Source organism: Argopecten irradians, chromosome 13 (genome assembly GCF_041381155.1).
Source record: "Argopecten irradians isolate NY chromosome 13, Ai_NY, whole genome shotgun sequence".
Classification (NCBI taxonomy): domain Eukaryota; kingdom Metazoa; phylum Mollusca; class Bivalvia; order Pectinida; family Pectinidae; genus Argopecten; species Argopecten irradians.
The window spans coordinates 4,502,245-4,520,861 of record NC_091146.1 but is presented as its reverse complement, the minus strand read 5'-3'; the positions used below and the strand labels follow the sequence as shown (position 1 = coordinate 4,520,861).

The following is an 18,617-nucleotide window of genomic DNA, read 5'->3' as shown; positions in this document are numbered from 1 at the left end:
GAAGTCAGTTCAGTTAATCTTCATCAGCAGAAGCTGCTATTGCTTTTTAGTTGCAAGCGTTCAAGTGACCGTCCATCTTCCAATATAATCAGCTAACCAAGAACGGAATACCTGTTGCGGAAATAACAATTTCTTCCTTCTCTTATGTGGATTTTCTTCACAATTTTGGGTTTGGGAACAAGAATAAAGTGTTAATTTATGAATAAAAAAATAAATAGAAAATTCAGCTCCGATAATTCCGTAAATTGAACTTTTTAACAGGGCATAATTAATGGTTACGAGACATCTGGCTGCGCCCTTTAAGGTCTTGCCTTCAGTCATATTACACTTGATTATTGTCTTGAATAGGCATATTATCATAAGTTATGTGAGAAGTATACAATTGTGTACAAGCGTTGACCATTGATGTATGGCCCTAGCCAGACCTATCAGGCACTGGAAGGAAGGTATCAGGAAGCAACATTAATATTGGAACTTCTATGATCGTAGCTGATGATGGAGGAACAGCATTTTATAAACTTAATAACAAGAACATATACATAACTTTATGATTAAATTATTTGACATAAGTTTAAAGATGCTCCAAAACCGACAGAGTATAAATAATATCTATCATTTGGATAATAATTGATGTTTAATCGTGTATAAGCATGTATAATTAACATGAAAATACATATATTTCTTTTTTTGCTTTTTATGCATGCGCAATCACTACTTCATTCTATATAGGGTATAGTGTCATGCAGTTTTATCAGGACGCAATCAATTATTTCAATATTAAAGTAAGAAAAGAAGCTCGAACTTTTCAATTGTGGTAATGGTTTAAAGTAAATGCCATTTGTTACTGAAGAAAAATACCAATTCATCTGCTCCTGTTTTTAAAAGATTAAAAAATACCATTCGTCGGCGGTGTAGCATCTTAAAAGAATGTTGTCATTGTTGTCTGTCATAATAGTGTTAAACAATGCCAATAGAAATCCGTCATAGATTTCAGAAAAAAAATGATATAAAAAATATGACTGGAATCTGTAATTTAACGTACAGAAGATAATCTGTTATCATCTGTCTGTGGTTATATCTTATATGATCGCTAGTGCCTTTGCCCCTTAGAATATATAACAGCAATCTACAACCATGGAAAGCGCATATTTTAAAGTCACATGTAAAATATCAAAATTATGTTAACTATGACATTGTGTCATGGTCATCGAAAACGTGTGTGTTTATATTTACCAAAGCTGTCGTAAGATAAAGTTTTTTACTTGTATAGTTTAGGTGTGTAATTAACATCATATTTGGGTGACGCCATAGACTGTCAGACAGTCTGTTGGTTGGTAACATTATTTAAAGTTGTAAAAATTGTCTCTTGGCATTACTAATAACTATTATCCAGAATGAATAAAAAAGATTAAGAAAAAAAACATGAATTAATTGCATTAAAGTATTCCTTAATATCAATCTAATTAAAAGATTTATAATTCTGCTCCAATATGATGCTCTTCGTTACACTCCAATACACGAGCGTATACGTAACGAAGATCATCGTAGTGGAGCGGGATTAAAAGTCTAATTTTAAATAAATTGCCTTAATAAATATGTTTCCATTTTTTGACTATTAATTTACGTCAATAATTTGTGATTTCCATTATTAACACAGTGGTCGTATTACACCGTTAACATAAAATGAAGTAAACTTGGTTCATCAAGAAAGTATATACGTACTTATTTTTCATTTCGTCGGGGTATGAAAGAAATGTTGTGTGAATCTGCGTAGCAGATTCTTTAAAAAGTTTGCAAACAAAATAGCGGATCCATCAAAATTTCTTTCATACTCTACTGAAATTAAAAAAAAAATGGCATGAATGCTTAGAACTAATTTCCCAGACTGTTTGATAAAACACGACACGTTTACACATACGGTTTGGTTGAATTTAAAAGGGATTATTTTTCCAAATCAAAACGCAACGTCAAGATTTATATTGTGACGTCATCATAACGTCGGTTTTTTCCATATTGACATGACAAAAGTCTGCCAATTTGAAAGCCAGATTTAGTGCGAAAACAAAGAAATACAATTTTTGTTCTTGAAGTAAACAAAACATGAAACGTATATTTATAAATCAATATATGCTTTTTTTCTTTCAAGTCGTTTACATATTCTGGTCTGACACTAGACTGACTAATAGCTGAAAAATTGGTGGTTAGGTTATTACTTCATAGTAGCGCCTCAATATATTACGTATTGTGAATGTTGGCGTCCTTAGGTAAAAGGTGATGTTAATATTTTTTTTTCTATTTGATAGTGCTATCTTACTGAAGGGTACGGTCAAAGACACCGGATGCAAACACACATCCGGGAACGTTGTACTAGCAACAGAATAATTAATCGTACCAATCCCTTCAGCAGACATATAATTTACCATTTTGAGACAACGTTATGGCTTGTCATAGGAATGAATGTCTAACGCGTAAAATAGCTAAGTCACAACGTAACATTTGATGCTAAAGAAACCTTAAAATGACAATTTCAGGGAACAAGGATTTGATAGCTTCCCTTAAACAGAAACGAAATTTGCTCTGCTTTTAAGAGGTGTCACATTGGTCATGATTAACATTCAGTATACCCGTGTTGGTCTGAGTATTCAGATTCGTGTCTTCGGCAATATGATCAAGTGAGATAGCTATATAAGCAGGACACAATTTCAGCTACAATAAGAAACACAGCTTCTCATCGACATTGGCATCTCGTTCCGAATAGGTTATCCTTAAAATCCCACATCCGTTAAGCATACATCGTATGCAATGAATGTTTTGATTATCAAAGATTACCTTTAAGCATTTTAATTTCTTAAAATTTAAATTTAAAAACTTAATGTTACCGAAAATTCATTTAGAACGTAACGCTATTTTTCAGAAAAAGAAAACAGCATCAACAAATGTAGAATACACACTTGATAGTATAGGGATATCCACAGACGTCATTAAGTCGTTATACTATACAGATACATATGTTAACAATTCCTATTTTCAAAGCGATATCTAAATATATATTATATAATGAAAAATTCACATTTTTAAAGTTTTGGAGCAGTTATGAAAATAAATACTTATTCTTACATGTTTGCTGTAATCTTCTTTATGGACACAAGAAATTACGTTTAAAAAGTAAGGCTTAGAAGAAAGTTCTCCACGACATATAGCCTGTTGTGTCACTCATTTTTCCAAGGCCAATGAAGTTGTAACGTGTGGTAATCATAGGGGGTTGGTAACATTGTGTAACTTACATAAATTCATATTCAATGATAGAAATATTCTCGACTAAAAACAAGTTTTAAATTTTTGAACATTGCATAATTTGTGTCTGTTGTATAACCGTCTTTTAATTGTGAGTGTTTTGTTGATTTATGAAAAAAAAGTTTAAGGGTAGTAAGAATTTTTCACAATAAAATTAAAATGCATGGATTAGGGTTTTAAATCGTATTGATTTAATGAATATTGCTGAATATTAAAAAAATGATTTTTACATAGATCTGTAGAACATGTTATAGTTTAGAAAATAATCTATGTTTATATACAAGGAAATAATAATCTTACCGAAAACGAAACTGAAATCACCATATATGCAGCAAGTGCAAGCAGGAGGCTGGTACTACTATTCCTGAAACACATCATTCCTATAGGTGTAACAAGTAATGGCAATTAGTGCGTGATATCCATGCCTAATGTTCCTTGTTTAATATTATCGTCAATAACATAAGGTAAGTATATATACCACTGTTCAGGTAGCTAATTTACATAAGAATACAGTATTCATCAATCTTAGGAAAGCTCTGAAGGCCGCGTTCATAAACGTGTGATTGCAGCGGTAGCATGACAAAGGAGCTAGTTTATTCTTTTGACGTACATCACTCACCTGTCAAGGTTGTCAATTAACTCCTCGTGCTAGCAATCACAGCTGGTTTATTTTATTTACATTTACTGCTATAGGATTTAATTAGAGCCACGCTGAACTGTTTATTGTTGAATATACCTTATCATCTTTATGTAATATTATTATGAGAGAGGGGCTATGATCATTTTCTTTTATTCGATCATCAAAAACAAATGTATGGAAAACAAGGACATAGTCATTCAGATCCCCCGCCAATGGAGATATCAAAGCTGAAGTAAGTTTGATTGTGGAGACTTACGTGTATGAAAAAAACCAGGAAAAAGGAAGTTGAGCTAAAGAAAGATGGAGTATAATTCAAGTAGAGCGGGCCTGCAATTGTTGAATCATGTATACAGCCTTGAAATTTATATTAGACTATATATACACCAAGATGGGTGGAGTTTTGCAAAGTAACATTTACCATTTACCATGATATTTTCAGCAATGTTTCCATGGTAACGGAAAAAGTGCAAAAAATGAAAACCTAAAAATAGCAAAAGGAACTACTAGATCATAAAAAGAATGTGTCTATGAAGTTTCGTGGAAATATCTCTGCTGGTTTTAGAGTTTTTCTCCGTAAATGAACCTGCTACAAAAATATAATATTTTCAGCAATGTTTCTATGTTTACAGAAAAAACACAAAAAGCGAAAACCTAAAAATAGTAAAAGGCACTACTAGACCATAAGAACAATGTGTTTATGAAGTTTCATGGAAATATCTCTGCTGGTTTTATATTTGTGCTCCGGAAACGATTCTTACACAAAAATCTGCCATTTTCAGCAATGTTTCCATGGTTACAGAAAAAAAGCACAAAAAGCGAAAGCCTAAAAATAGTAAAAGGCACTACTAGACCATAAGAACAATGTGTCTATGAAGTTTCATGGAAATATCTCTGCTGGTTTTATAGTTGTGCTCCGGAAACGATTCTTACACAAAAATCTGCCATTTTCAGCAATGTTTCCATGTTACCGAAAAAAAGTACAAAAAGTGAAAACCTTAAGATAGCAAAAGGCATTACTAGACCAAAAGACCAATGTGTGTATGAAGTTTCGTGGAAATATCTCTACTGGTTTTAGAGTTATGCTCCGGAAACCATTCGTACGGACGGACGGACGGACGGACGGACGGAACCCATTTGTATATCCCCCGCCAACTTCGTTGGGGGGGGGGGATAAAAACAGATACACTACTTAAATTTACCCCTAAACCGTCAATCTGTTTGATTTTTGTTCTCTTCAACCGCATCATGTTTTTAACTTTTTAAACTTGATATACAGAAGGCATGCGTACTTTTTATTCCCTATCCTTGAATCATTGATATTTTCTTCCCATTTTATTACTGATATTTTAATCGCGTGTAAATGTTTTGATAACTCTAAGAAAACAAGTTTAATATTAATAAAAATAATATTTAATGGTAGATTTTATGATAGCTATTGTCAGAAATATTGGTGATTAGTCGTTTGGATAATTACAATCAACTATGAAGAAGATTTATATTTGTTTTACATTCGTGATTTCAAACAGCTATTATTACAGCAGCCAGCGAGTAATTCAGAATGTAGGAATACCAGAAGATAACATTATGGAGGAAAAGACAAAAATGTGGTACTCATTTGTTGTGGCTCACTTATGGGTTATATCTGACGAAACAAAATATGATAATCCCAAGCAAACCCATTCCTTTCCCTCAATTCATCAGTATATAGTATATCATGCTAATAAATTAATTGTAGTTGTGTAACACTCAGAAACAGCTGTTATTCGTGATATTATTATATTTATTAGAATTTGTTTATTCGTATTGACACCATTACTTCTTAACCAACCGTTTTCGGTTTGATGAAGTTCTATCATAATAATAACAATGCTGTTTTGCTGTAGGATAATCAGATGCTGATAAATGACAATCTGGATATCGCAGTCGTTAGTAACCCAGACTGAGACATCACTAAAACTCGGAGTGAAAACGCGGATGACGGCATGATAACGCGGACAAAAATAGTACCACATAGACAATCTTTTTATCATTAAAGACAAAAGTTGCATAAAAAAGTAAATGTTATCATATGTTAATTGTGTGTTAAAGATATTGACTTTAAAACTACATTACATCGACTGATGTCAACATACGTTCAGGATATGTAGCAGACAATAACATGTTTAATGAGTACACACGTACACGTACGTAACGTGACCTACCCAATGAGAAACGCTACTCAAAATGGAATACTTTTAAAATATGTCAAATAGAATTCTCAGTTTACTAGATAACTAACAATAACTCTTCTGAACAAAACTAAAGGTGCTAACTAGTAACTGTGGCGACTTTTATATGTCATTTTTTTCCAATTGCTTATTATATTTTTTTTAACATGAAAATAATGATATCGTGAAAAAAATCCGGGTAACGACGTTGTGCGACAACCCTAAAAACACCACGTATTTTAAAACAATGAAATAATTGATGAATGAGATATTTATGACAGATATGTTCCTGAAATAAACCGAAAAATGTGTGAACTTTCCTTTAATGAATTCAAGCAGTTTTTATAATGTCTCAATGAACCATATTTAGGAGGTGTTCCATTTTTGGTATTCGAAACTGCTGGAACACAGGGCTGAACCGGACATGCTTCAAAGCTCTCTATTCTAAAATATATAAACTGCTGACAAGTAAACAAATCATGACATTAAAACCGGAGGCTTCTATTTGTGGAAAGTTAAGAGAAAAATCTGGATTAAAACACACGTTTGAAGTTTTTTTCACAATTATCTTCAAAAACGTGTTCCAATATGGGTAGCGTCAAATTAACCTTTGGATTGTGTCATAAATCATGCAATGGAATAAAAATTTTGATTATATATAGTGTACCCTCGATAATCCGGATACCTCAGATCCCGACCTAAAACATCAAGATCACTAACTGCCCAAACTGCCGATTGTTGTATTATTAGACAATATGTAACGTTACGCTAATCTGTTCACTCCCGTTTCTTTCCTGACTGAGAGTTTAACGGTTTATCGACGTATGAATTTTAGATGGTCCTTTCTATAGTGCTGACTATTTTGTTTGACAATGTAAATCCCGTAAATCAATTATGATCTTATCATGGATACATTTAAGGAACTGTAATGTCTGTGGGGAGAATGCATTGTCCGTCACAAATATTACAGAAGAGAGATATAATTGTTGTGTAGAAATTATAAATCTGATAATAGTAAAATGGGATGTAGTATTCAACGACTTTGCATTATCTATCGGAAAACGCCCCGCATGAAAACCCATAGCTGTTTTACATTGCAAATAGGGAGTTATTCTAACAAAACATTTAAAATACATTTATGATATATTATGGTATGGATACATGTACATGTACAGTATAAATTTTAATAATTTGCTTCCTTTGTTCACCTGCTCGGAACATATTCAACGTGATATCAATTATATAAGTATTAAGATTTATATTATGCGATTGATAGGATAATCGAACAATTGCTTTAATTATATGGAATATAGAAAGCTTTGCGAATAAATCAATAAATCGTATATTTATTACAATGAATGAATTCCAAAATAGAATCCATAAATGTTACAATTATGTTTCGTTTGCAAAACATATTTTGTAAGCATCGTTGTTCAACGTACCGGGGTTGATATGATTTTTATAAAGATTGATACCTTTTAGCTTATAAAATAAACACATTTTCTTCTAAACGTATAGGATGTATACACGACTTGAATAATTCTACAATAAATAGGAAAAAATGCTCTTAATCCACGCGTCTTCATTCAAGGGGCACTTCTTGATGAGCTTTGACATCATATACCAAAATGTTCAGTAGGTCATCCTCTTTCGTGGAAAAAATGATGGTTTCAAAGGTCAAAGTTGGGGCCACCTTTTATTTCCTACTATTTTAGGTCAAAGTTGGGGCCACCTTTTATTTCCTACTATTTTAGCATAAAGTATGCTAATTATGTATAGTGGAATGTTTTAAAATACTTTTAGATAAACATTTTGTCAAAATATCAGCAATTTTGGTCTTCTTAGGGAAAACTAAGAGCAAGTTAAATAAGTCATGATCTTAGCTATACACATCAATACTTGATAAATAGTATACATCGGTCTTTTCCCCAAAATGGTTTCATAAATGTTTGTTTTTGTTAGTTCAGACACATTGAAAAAACTTCAGAATTATCAAGAATGACTTTTGAAAATATGCTATAATCAAAACATTGCTATACCCACCCTCATTACGCACAACGAAAGTTCGGTGCCAAGGGGGGAGGGGAGGGGTGTTTATATTGAATTGTCTTGCCTGTCTGTCTGTCTGTCTTTCACAAGAAAAATGTTTTCAAGTAACTTCTTCTAAACTGCTAAATAACTTCCTTGATACTTGGCAGTAAGTTGAGGACCATGTGTAGATGTGCATGCATGTATCCGTTTGGCCATTGTATTGGTTGCCATGGTTACTAGGTCACTATACATACAGGTCTTTTACCGAAAGAAAAGAGAGAAAAAAACCAACTAGCATGTAATAAGTCCGTGCAACTCTTGAAATACTGGGCCAATGTTAATTCATCTCCACAGTAATGTTGAAGAGAATGTGTAGATGAGCAGGAAGGTTTTCATTTGTTGATATACTGGTTGCCACAGTAACCTGGTCACTGTACACACATTTTGTAAAGTGGTCAATAACTCATTAGTTTTTTATCAAATATGTTTAAACTTTGTCAATTATTGTAACTTATATATGTCTATAATATGACATATCACGCCCTTCTATAGAGATTAATATGGGCATATAAACAATGTAAACAAAGTATATTTTTTGTGGTTGAAAGAAGATTGGTTTTCGGTTGCTAGGGTATAAAATAATTTGCTATGGTGGTTTAATTTTGACATTTTTCTAAATAAATCGCCTGTAATGGGGCTTTCATCCATATATTATATATTTTTGTACATTTGACACCTAATTTTGCCGTAATATATGTAAGCATTGATGCCATTATTTTTAAAATTAATTTGGGTATGAAATAAACTAGATAGTATGACCTTTGACCTTGACTCTTTCTAACCTTTTATAAAAAAAATCCCATTATGAGCTAACAAAAAAAGTTTTTATTAAATGAATTTAACATATGACATATATTGAAGAAGCAAAAATCAAGTTAGGCGCTCTAAAAGTCAAAACATAATCACACTCCCGCCAGTTTTTGACGTTTTACAGCTTCTAAACCATTTGACCTTTGACCCCTGACCTTGACCCCTCCACATTGTTAAAAAATTGACACCATCATTTTTTTCCAAAAAAGGGTGGCCTACTGAACATTTTGATATATAGTGTCAAACTTCATCACGAAAAGCCTACGGAATTACATAAGCCCCCGGTCTATTACTCAGATCGTTATAAATTATTACAGTCAAATACTAATGGTTGTAGAAAGGTAAAATATTTAACATTCTTTAGATCTGATTGAAGGAGTGACTATTTGCTATGCTACGTCGTTTTCGAAGTCAGATTTATATCCTTGATGAAAATCGTTTCCCTGTCGGAAATTATTTGCGCCGCACTAATCCTTCGTGAAACAGAATCTAGCTTCCGTCAAAATGTCCTTTGATGATGTTTCAACATATAATATATTTGCATTTTTAATCAGAGTTATGCATGTAATGTTATATAAACATAACTGTCTGCTTCTTGTCCAGTCCAGATATCGGTAAGATATGCAAATTTATTCAAATTATAGTATCATTAATATTCATATATAAGATTGACCTACATAAATTAAAATTTAGAAACATTTTGTGTGGTTTATCCGATCAATGTCGCTGTACTTAAACTTACGCTAACATAAGCATAGATGTGTCATTTTCATAAACATCTAATTAAAAAGATGTTCCACCGCCGACAGAGAATAGAGAATATTTGTCATTAGGACAATAATTGATGTTTAGTCACATATACTATATCTATATCTCACAACATAGTGAACATGATATGTTTTGCTTTTGTTGTAATCAGTAAAGCATTCTATTTCTCTCATACTTACACGTGTAATACTGGCTAGTCTAGGGCAATACACTCATGTCGCCTGAGGCTGTATTGCGGGACTACCCATGCAATAAAGATTCATGACGTCACAGCGTTAACTAAATTAGTATTTTCTATGTACAGTTTTTAAAATTTCTTTCAGAAACTAGGGTAGATTTACTTTAAAAGATACATGCAACGGAATTTTCGTTGATACTATCACGTAATTTCCATGTATGGAATATTAACTTGCAGTCGCGTTTTTCTCGAAATTATTTTAAAATGGCGGATTATCATAGCAGTGAAAATCCAATAAAACATCGAGGTATGAGAGAAAAATACTCTTTCATACGTTGAAAGAGTATTTTTCACACATTTTTGGGGGAATCACAAAATGTTGCAAAACCCTCGGCAAGCCTCGGGTTTTACAACATTTTGTGACCCTCGGGTAGAATATCCCTATCCTACATATCCACGTATGAAAGAGTCTTAGAGTATATCACGATTTAACAGATGATATAAACATCCGTCGGTGGCGTAAGAAATATAATTTAATTCTGATTGATACTGGTATTTATATTGGCTTAAAAATTTACTTTATGAGCCCATAAAAGAAAGAAATAGCATCGCCGTTTGTAACGTCGCTCCTGATTGGCTGATATGACGGCGTAATGATTCCATGCACAAAAGAGTCCCTTATAGAATATTGACGATATGAGTTTTAGTAAATCAAATAAATGGATTGTTATAATTATTTAGATGACACTCAGATCTTTGCGCTATATCTCCATAACATAAAACAACCTAAATAAGTAAATCCTAACACTTTAACTTACTAAAGATAGTTTTTCTAAAGTTAATTCTATTTCAAATTCATCCTTAAATAAGGTACTATCTGACACATTTAACGTTAGGTGGCCACGATATTTACCATAGATCAGTTACACAGACCTACGTGAAAAATGATTGAAACTCAAAATATCATTCTCGATACTACACGGGTTACTATCACTGACATTGTATCCACCCGTCGGCTATCTCATAGTAAAACTGGAGGCAACATAAAACACAGGTAACGTGATCCTTTGATGTACATCACAGGAATTGTATAACGGTACCTTGCAGTCTCCACAGGCCTATGATTGGTCAAATGTCTTCTAATGAAGAGTGATAAAAAGGTAGTAGTACGAAATTAAATCAATAATTAAGCAGACTTTAAAGCAAAACCGATAAATGTGCTCGCTGCCTTAATATGCACTTTTTTAAAATTCATGACAAATGATATGTTTTAGAACCCTGTCAAATTATTCAGTAATTGCGTAACAATATAGGGATTGGATTTCGTTTTTATGTTAACCATGCTTGTATGGAGCAATTCCTCTAAGAATATATTCTATGGGGCGCGTTAGCGCCCCATATTGAATATATTCTTAGAGGAATTGCTCCATACAAGCATGGTTAACATAAAAACGAAATCCAATCCCTATATTTACACTCACACGACTTTATATTTATATTTTATGCAATAAAATCGTCATTTGAAAGTGACGTAATTATTCAATAAAAGTCGGTCAAAAGTGGGAGGAGCTTACTCAATTGAACAGCGAATGATGACGCTTCACGTAAGGTAGAATTATTCATCCGCGAAGACAAAAAAGTTCAATATTTTAGTGTAAAATAAACATGACAAACAAAGTAAATTTCAGAGATAATTTTATTTAATCAGATCAGAACTTTAAATATATATTCAATTTTGCTAAAAGTTAATATATAGCGTAATAACATAAAGAATTTGTACACGGCCACATGTGTGAACTCTGTGACCGTTATTGTGCAGCGAGGCGAAGCTGACGCATGCTTACACACTTGAGTTTGCCGAAGTTGGATAAACACCGATTTTCAAGTAGCTCAATGTGTTTGAGATGTCGTCTGACCTGACGATATTACATCCTTGGGAGCCATGTGATTATATAATCTACGCTTAGATCCATATCGCCATCGATAGATGAAACAAATTCACTTGTGTTCGATGGATATGTACAATGTATTTGTGGTGACGCGTAACTGTCAACACGTGGATTATTAGCGGTGCATGTTTTATAATACACATGATTAAATTCTCAAAGAACAAAGACAAGAGGATATGTTTATAACTGACCTCTATCAGAGGGTCTCACGCCCGTCCATCCCAAAGACTCGATCGTAGGACGAACATAGGCACAGAGGTAATGTTTACATTAGACAACCATCATTTTTAACAAAAATGAAAGCACGTCGCCCCGGTCGGGATATTTTTCCGTTTCTTTATACAATTGTTAATTTAAAAATTGTTTGAATCATATATAAATATAAAACATGTATATATCGTTTACATTTTCCCAAAATTCTATGAAAAACATCAGTATACACGTAATGTTGCGTCAAAATGTAAACAAAGCCATGTGTTTCTTTTAAAAAAAGTAGTCCTTTTACGTTGCACAGAACATTTTCATACGCAAGTTCAAAGTTCAATGTTACCATGCAGTTATGGTAAACAAAATCGGCTAGTATTAGCGTATAGTGACCAAGCCTAGCAAGTGTAAATATATAACATTAAAGGCGAAACAAATTAAACCGGAACAATAGCAACCATTGTTGTGGTGAATGGAGTTGATATATTAAGCATGTGAAACATATTGATATTACGTGCGGTAAACATTACGTAGTGTGAATGCATGCGATTTCCTTTACTGTGTGTTTTTTTGGTTTCATTTTCTCTGGGTTTGTTTCCTTTTAAATAATAAATAATTTAATCAAAACATTGCTTATATTAAATTACAAAAGCGACAAAAACAAAGTCACACCCACTTGATTAAATAATTTTTAAATAATTAGCTGTCTGTTCATCAGATTCTCCTGACAGAATCTTCATTACAACTTGTCATATTACCAGGATATTGACCAAATTGCGGTAAACCCTATTTCGTTTATTGCACAGCGGCAATTCAAACGTCAGCAGAAATGAAACCTATTCGATCGATCAATGATTGAAAACAACCTAGAATGGGAGTTGATGGTTTCCCAAAATCCTATCTAACCACACCACAAAGTTTTGTGGTATCTCAATCAAATAAAACACATATTAATATCATTAATCAAAATGTACCAATTGAAATTTACCAGATTAGAAAAACTGTGGTTAAAACAAGTGTCATGATTTTCTTTTACTCAAGCAATAAGCCATTATCTGTTCGTGCACCATTAAAAGTGTATATATATATATAGACAAGTAAAGGATACCAAGGATATCATATGATACAATGCTTGGTTCATGTTTACCTACATGTAACAGATGGGCTGTTTGTTTTCTCAAAACATACCCAGTTAATAGAGTCCAGAGTCGTCCGCATAGAGTCAAACGTTTGAAGATGATTCACCGCTGACTTTTTCTATCAATAACAAGGGGAAGACGCATTAGTTGTTTTCTTCAGTTATATTACCTTACACCAATAGTACCATTGAACAATTGGAGCTTACTTCAACATTAAAAAAATATTAAAGAAAAAAAAATCATGAAAAATAAAAAAAAATTATATTACTTTTTGTGTTATTTAGAGAAGCATTTACTAGAGTGAACACCAATTATTGTTTGTTCAAATGAGCATTGTGTATACTTTATCGGTGGTGAACCATCTTTAATAGTATGTTGAGATAGACGGTGTCGACTAGGCAAAGAAAGTCATTTAATAAAGAAAGAACCTATACAATCTCAAATTTAGTCTTCTTTGATAATTATACAATGGGTGCAACAAGTGTTATTCAAACGCAGCGCCTATCTAAATTTAAATTTTACCCATGCACAATTACAAGTATACTATCTTCAGTCAATGGGTGTATTTTATATCTATACTGCTTTACGTCTATGGAGTTTCCCGCCTATTTGCTTTAAAACAAAGATCTTTTTGTATATTTCCTGGCATTGATTCAAAAACGATTGAATTCATTATGTTACTAATTTATCATTTTAAATTAAATCCAGAATATAATTAATTTCGCTCAAAATGTATTTAAATTATAATTGATGAGTACGGGTGTTAACCTCAATTGACTATGCCGTTATCGATCTGTGTCATTTTGCTGTAAGGTAAAATAAAAAATAACGAGCAGATCTTAAAACATCTATATCACATCAATAATATCATGTATATGTGTGAAATCCTTTTGGTATTTTATAGCAAAACCTCCAATGATGATACCGTGTAAGTTAAGCTTAAACTGGATTGTTAAAAGGATTATGTGGGTAGATATAAATGGTATCATTACATAGAAAGCGTCATTTACTGAAATGTTGGTGCTTGATGAAAATGACGGCTTTGATATTTGTATGATCAGGGCCTAGTTTCACGAACATTTCTTAAATTAAAGAATACCTGAACATAAAATCCTCATAGAAAAGCATAACAAAAGTTAAGAAAAAATTCTTAAATTAAGTAGGTGTTCATAAATTCTGTAACGCTTTCATATGGAGAGTTTTAAGTTAAAGGATTCCTTCAATTAAAGCCTATTACAGGCTCATCTACTAGTTTGCTGTATCTGAATTGGTAAGTTTTCAAACATAATCCTATGGCTCCTATGCAAAGAGAATAGAAAGTAAAAGTATAGCCGTAAGATTTGTTGTTAGTTTACGAGCGACTGCGATTGTCAGGTTTGGAAGGTATCTAGCGAGTAAGTAATTCAATCATCAAGTGTTTCAAAAGTAGTCTGGTAAGAAAATAAAGTGTCTCTTTATAATACAATTTGGATTGAGACATGTAGGTGTATTGTTGTCATATTTGATATGTATTTAATCATATATTCAGACCTGACAGCAAATACACTGTACTGTTTTGTGCTGTACGGAGATGTATTTCTTGGTGGATACACAGGTGCAAAAACGACCATGTATTTTCTTAAAATAGTATAGGTTGTTCATATTCCGTTTCGATTACTTGTCAAATCCTTAGAAGGCTTTAAACCTGTCAATGATTGGCGTTAATTTGTGTTGATTTGTAATGAACTAATTATTAGTTAGATTCATTAGTTTCATGATGTACTATTAATATACTTATTCTAGCGTTTTTTTATTTTAGTGCTTTACGCGCTATCTTTGAAACGCTTATTCGCATTTTTTTCGCATTTGTCCGTATGCTTTTCTGTAGATTATATGAGGGTAGATTACTTGAGAGTATTTGCCTGAGCTCTGAATGAGTTCCGTATTGTACATTCCAATTTTTAAAATCAGAAGCCGTTTCAAAAAGATAATTTGCGAAAAAGTTACAAAGAAAATGGACCCATTAAATAAAATGCACTTTAGCGGAATCACTTTCAACAGCGAAGGTCAGAATGCAATCTGTTTTTTGCCATTTTTAGCTTTACAATAATTTCGATACTGGGACAAAATGAAGACAGCAGCAATATATTATAAACATTATATAGATAACTTGAAAATGCCAAGGATTTTTTTCTAGGTTTCAGGATTTGAAAAGTCACACAGTCATCATACGTACCGATTCAACCAAGTATACTGCATAAACAAGTTGATGTATGACGGCTGGCCAACATCACAACCTGAAGTTTCAGGATATGCTGATTCCTTTAACTTTGTAGATACATATTTTACATACGCACTAACTTACCTAAGTACACCAAGTAAATAACTGAATCCTCAGCGGCTGGGCAACATCACAGGTTTCTTATGTTAAAATCCAAGTCAACTAGCTGACCTTATTTATTGGTGGTCCCTTAGGTCTCATAAGAAGTTTTGTCAAAATAGGCACAGATGTGTCAACTGGGGGCTGATAATTAACATTATCAGAAACTAGGAATGTGGAGGTCATGGAGGTTCGGATGAACTGAGGTTAAAATCCTCTTCAGAAGATAATGCAATGCGAAAATTCATAATGGGCCCGTGTAAATGGTATGCAACCCGACCAGGCCGGTATTACATATTGTAAGCGTGCTCAATGATCATTATCCTTTTTTACTTTAACAACATCAAAAGTTATTCATGAATTAACCAATAACATGTCATCGCCCAGTCATCATTTATGCTTCCATATTTAACAGGGCATTTCTTACAATGAAATACTAGCATTGGATCCGTATATCTTGTGGTATATCTGTGGCGAAACACTTATTCTGGCAAGTACAAATGGAGGTATTTACGGAGCGAAACCTTTGAAGTTGAGCTATAGTCTGTTTCAAAATCTAACGTCAACTAAGATTATTTTTCAATAGGGTAATTTGTATCCTGATATTTTAAGATACACTATAGCTTTATTTCAAAAAATAACATAGATATGTAAAGATATTTTCGCTAAATTGTAATATATTTAGCAGTAATTAATAGGTTAAAGCACTAATCTTATTCTCAATGCTTTCAGAATGAATCATGTAATATAATGATATACTATCAAAGTGTCTCCTGTAGCTTACAACGGTGATTACTGCACCATCATAACATGTAAAATACTTACAGCAAAAACCAAGATTCAGTAGCTGTGATGAGTCGGCGTAGGTCAGGATTTCATTCTAGTAGCAGTTCTTAAAGCTGACAATGCAAGTTAAAATTATTAAAATGATATATTTTTTAAAAATAAGTATACTCGTTGTTCAAGAATCGTTTATGAGACATTCCCCGGTTGAGAACAGCCATTTTTGTTTTACATTCCGACGACTCACCGACCCCTATATAAAGCGCGTGAATCGACACACGTGCGCTCATTCATGTACCCATACACCTAGCTAGCAGTCCACAGTATATATCACCTACAAATAGGTAAACAAAACCCTCACCTGTAAAACTATATGGGACTTTTTTTAGCAAGAAAACATGTCAACTCCTCTAAGATGTCATTTAGATGTTTCTCAAAATAAAATTCCAACGCAAGTGAATAGAAACCCAAACAATAATCCGTCCAAATATCTCCACGTATATCATCGTACTCGATGCACTCAACTGACCATGTACACGTGACTACGTACCTGACCCGAACGAGCGACAACTATCAAGGACACACACGTGTCGATGTACATGTACGTTTAAAACTTGGTGTATATTGAAGTGTTTTATTAGTTCGTATTGGACATATGTTGGGATATAGCTGACAACACATTCATCTATTACATCAATGAAATATTGTCAGGTGAGTGCAGTGTTTATTTTCAATTTGACAATGTTATTTGCAATATCGGGGCATGTGTATCTGAGACAAAACATGTTTAGAATGACACACGTGTGTCAAGTGTCCCGTGCTTTATATAGGGGGTTGGCCAGTGAAGGTTACTAAGCAGAGCAAAAGAAAAATGGCTGCCACTTCCTTAGATACCACACTGTCATAACTAGGGGATGTCTCAGAAACAATTTAAAAAAAATATTTCGTTAATATATATTTTTTTTTAATTTCAAATGCATGTTTTTAACTTGCATTGTCAGCTTTAAGGGTTATCAATCGTTTTTCGATGGCTGCATACTTCTACTTTTTTAGATGGGATTGGAGCTCCAGCATCACTCTGGATCCGGCTGACGTCATGTTCTGCATGTCTGTGGACATCTGTATGGTGGTGTAGATGTTGGGATGTTTGTGTGCATCACTCCTCCGTTTCCATGTCATACTTCCAGGTGGTTGGACCCTCAGCCAGCAGGTGGTTCCATGTCCCTATGTCTCAATCTACCCACTGTTCTGTCACGCACTCGGTGGATGGCATATGTGGATGAGGAAGGTCGGTATCATTGGCATCCTCCAGGGCCTGGAACTAAACCGGACGTTTCAATGAAATGAGAGGCGACACTGTCACGTAACGCACAATGAGGAGTCTCACGCCGTCGTTGTCACGATACAGTGTCTGAAGTCTTGTCAAATAGGCATGTCTCCATATTCGCTTAAAACCCCTTTTGCATCAATTCAAGAAATGACACTCAAAGGCGACAAATGTAGTAGTCGGTTGGGAGAGAATTTTGTGTTCGCTTACTTCAACTTTGAAAATAGGTTTATTCAGCCTTTTGTATAAGTATGCATGTGATGTACTTTATTACCCTAAACCTGCTTCTGAGGCACAACTAGCATGCATAATGATGATGTAAAACCAGCTAATTACAGGGATGCATCAACACTATACTGTCTTTAACGGTTTTGCACCAAATTGCTATGTTCAAAACGTAGATGTTTGATACACATAGACCCTGAGAGTCAATCGCAAAAATTTCAAACCGCTATTTTTTTTCTTGTTTAAGTTAAAATCTCTTAAAAATTGATCTGTGTCAATACCGACAAAACTTTTTACGCCCTACACTTCTAACGATTTTAGTAAAATTACCCGAGAGAAAGATCTTCGAAGTAGAATTTCAATATTGTTATCAAGATGACAATTAAATTATATTCGTTCTTAGATATAATGACGGCATAATTTATATGAACTAAAAAAATATCAAGCTCCATTGCAAAATATTTTCAAATTTATTAAAAATTGTATTTACGCCGTATTGTTTGATTCAATTGATTAAAATGGAATGTTAAGACGAATTAATAAGTTCGACTGATTATCCATAATAAAATGATTTTAATCATAATAATCAATATAGTTACATGTAATACAAATTATGCAACGTGTGAAAAAATGATGAATCATC

General features: G+C 33.2%; 1 protein-coding gene across 1 annotated transcript in view; it reads right to left on the bottom strand.

The window, feature by feature from the left end:
- The window catches only part of LOC138306609 (streptococcal hemagglutinin-like), a 28,659-nt gene extending 11,058 nt beyond the window's left edge, over positions 1-17,601 (bottom strand). The window contains exon 1 of the mRNA XM_069247048.1: positions 17,500-17,601. Coding sequence (XP_069103149.1) covers positions 17,500-17,601 — 102 coding nt within the window. The remainder of the gene's footprint in view (positions 1-17,499) is intronic.
- Positions 17,602-18,617: the final 1,016 nt, after the last annotated feature.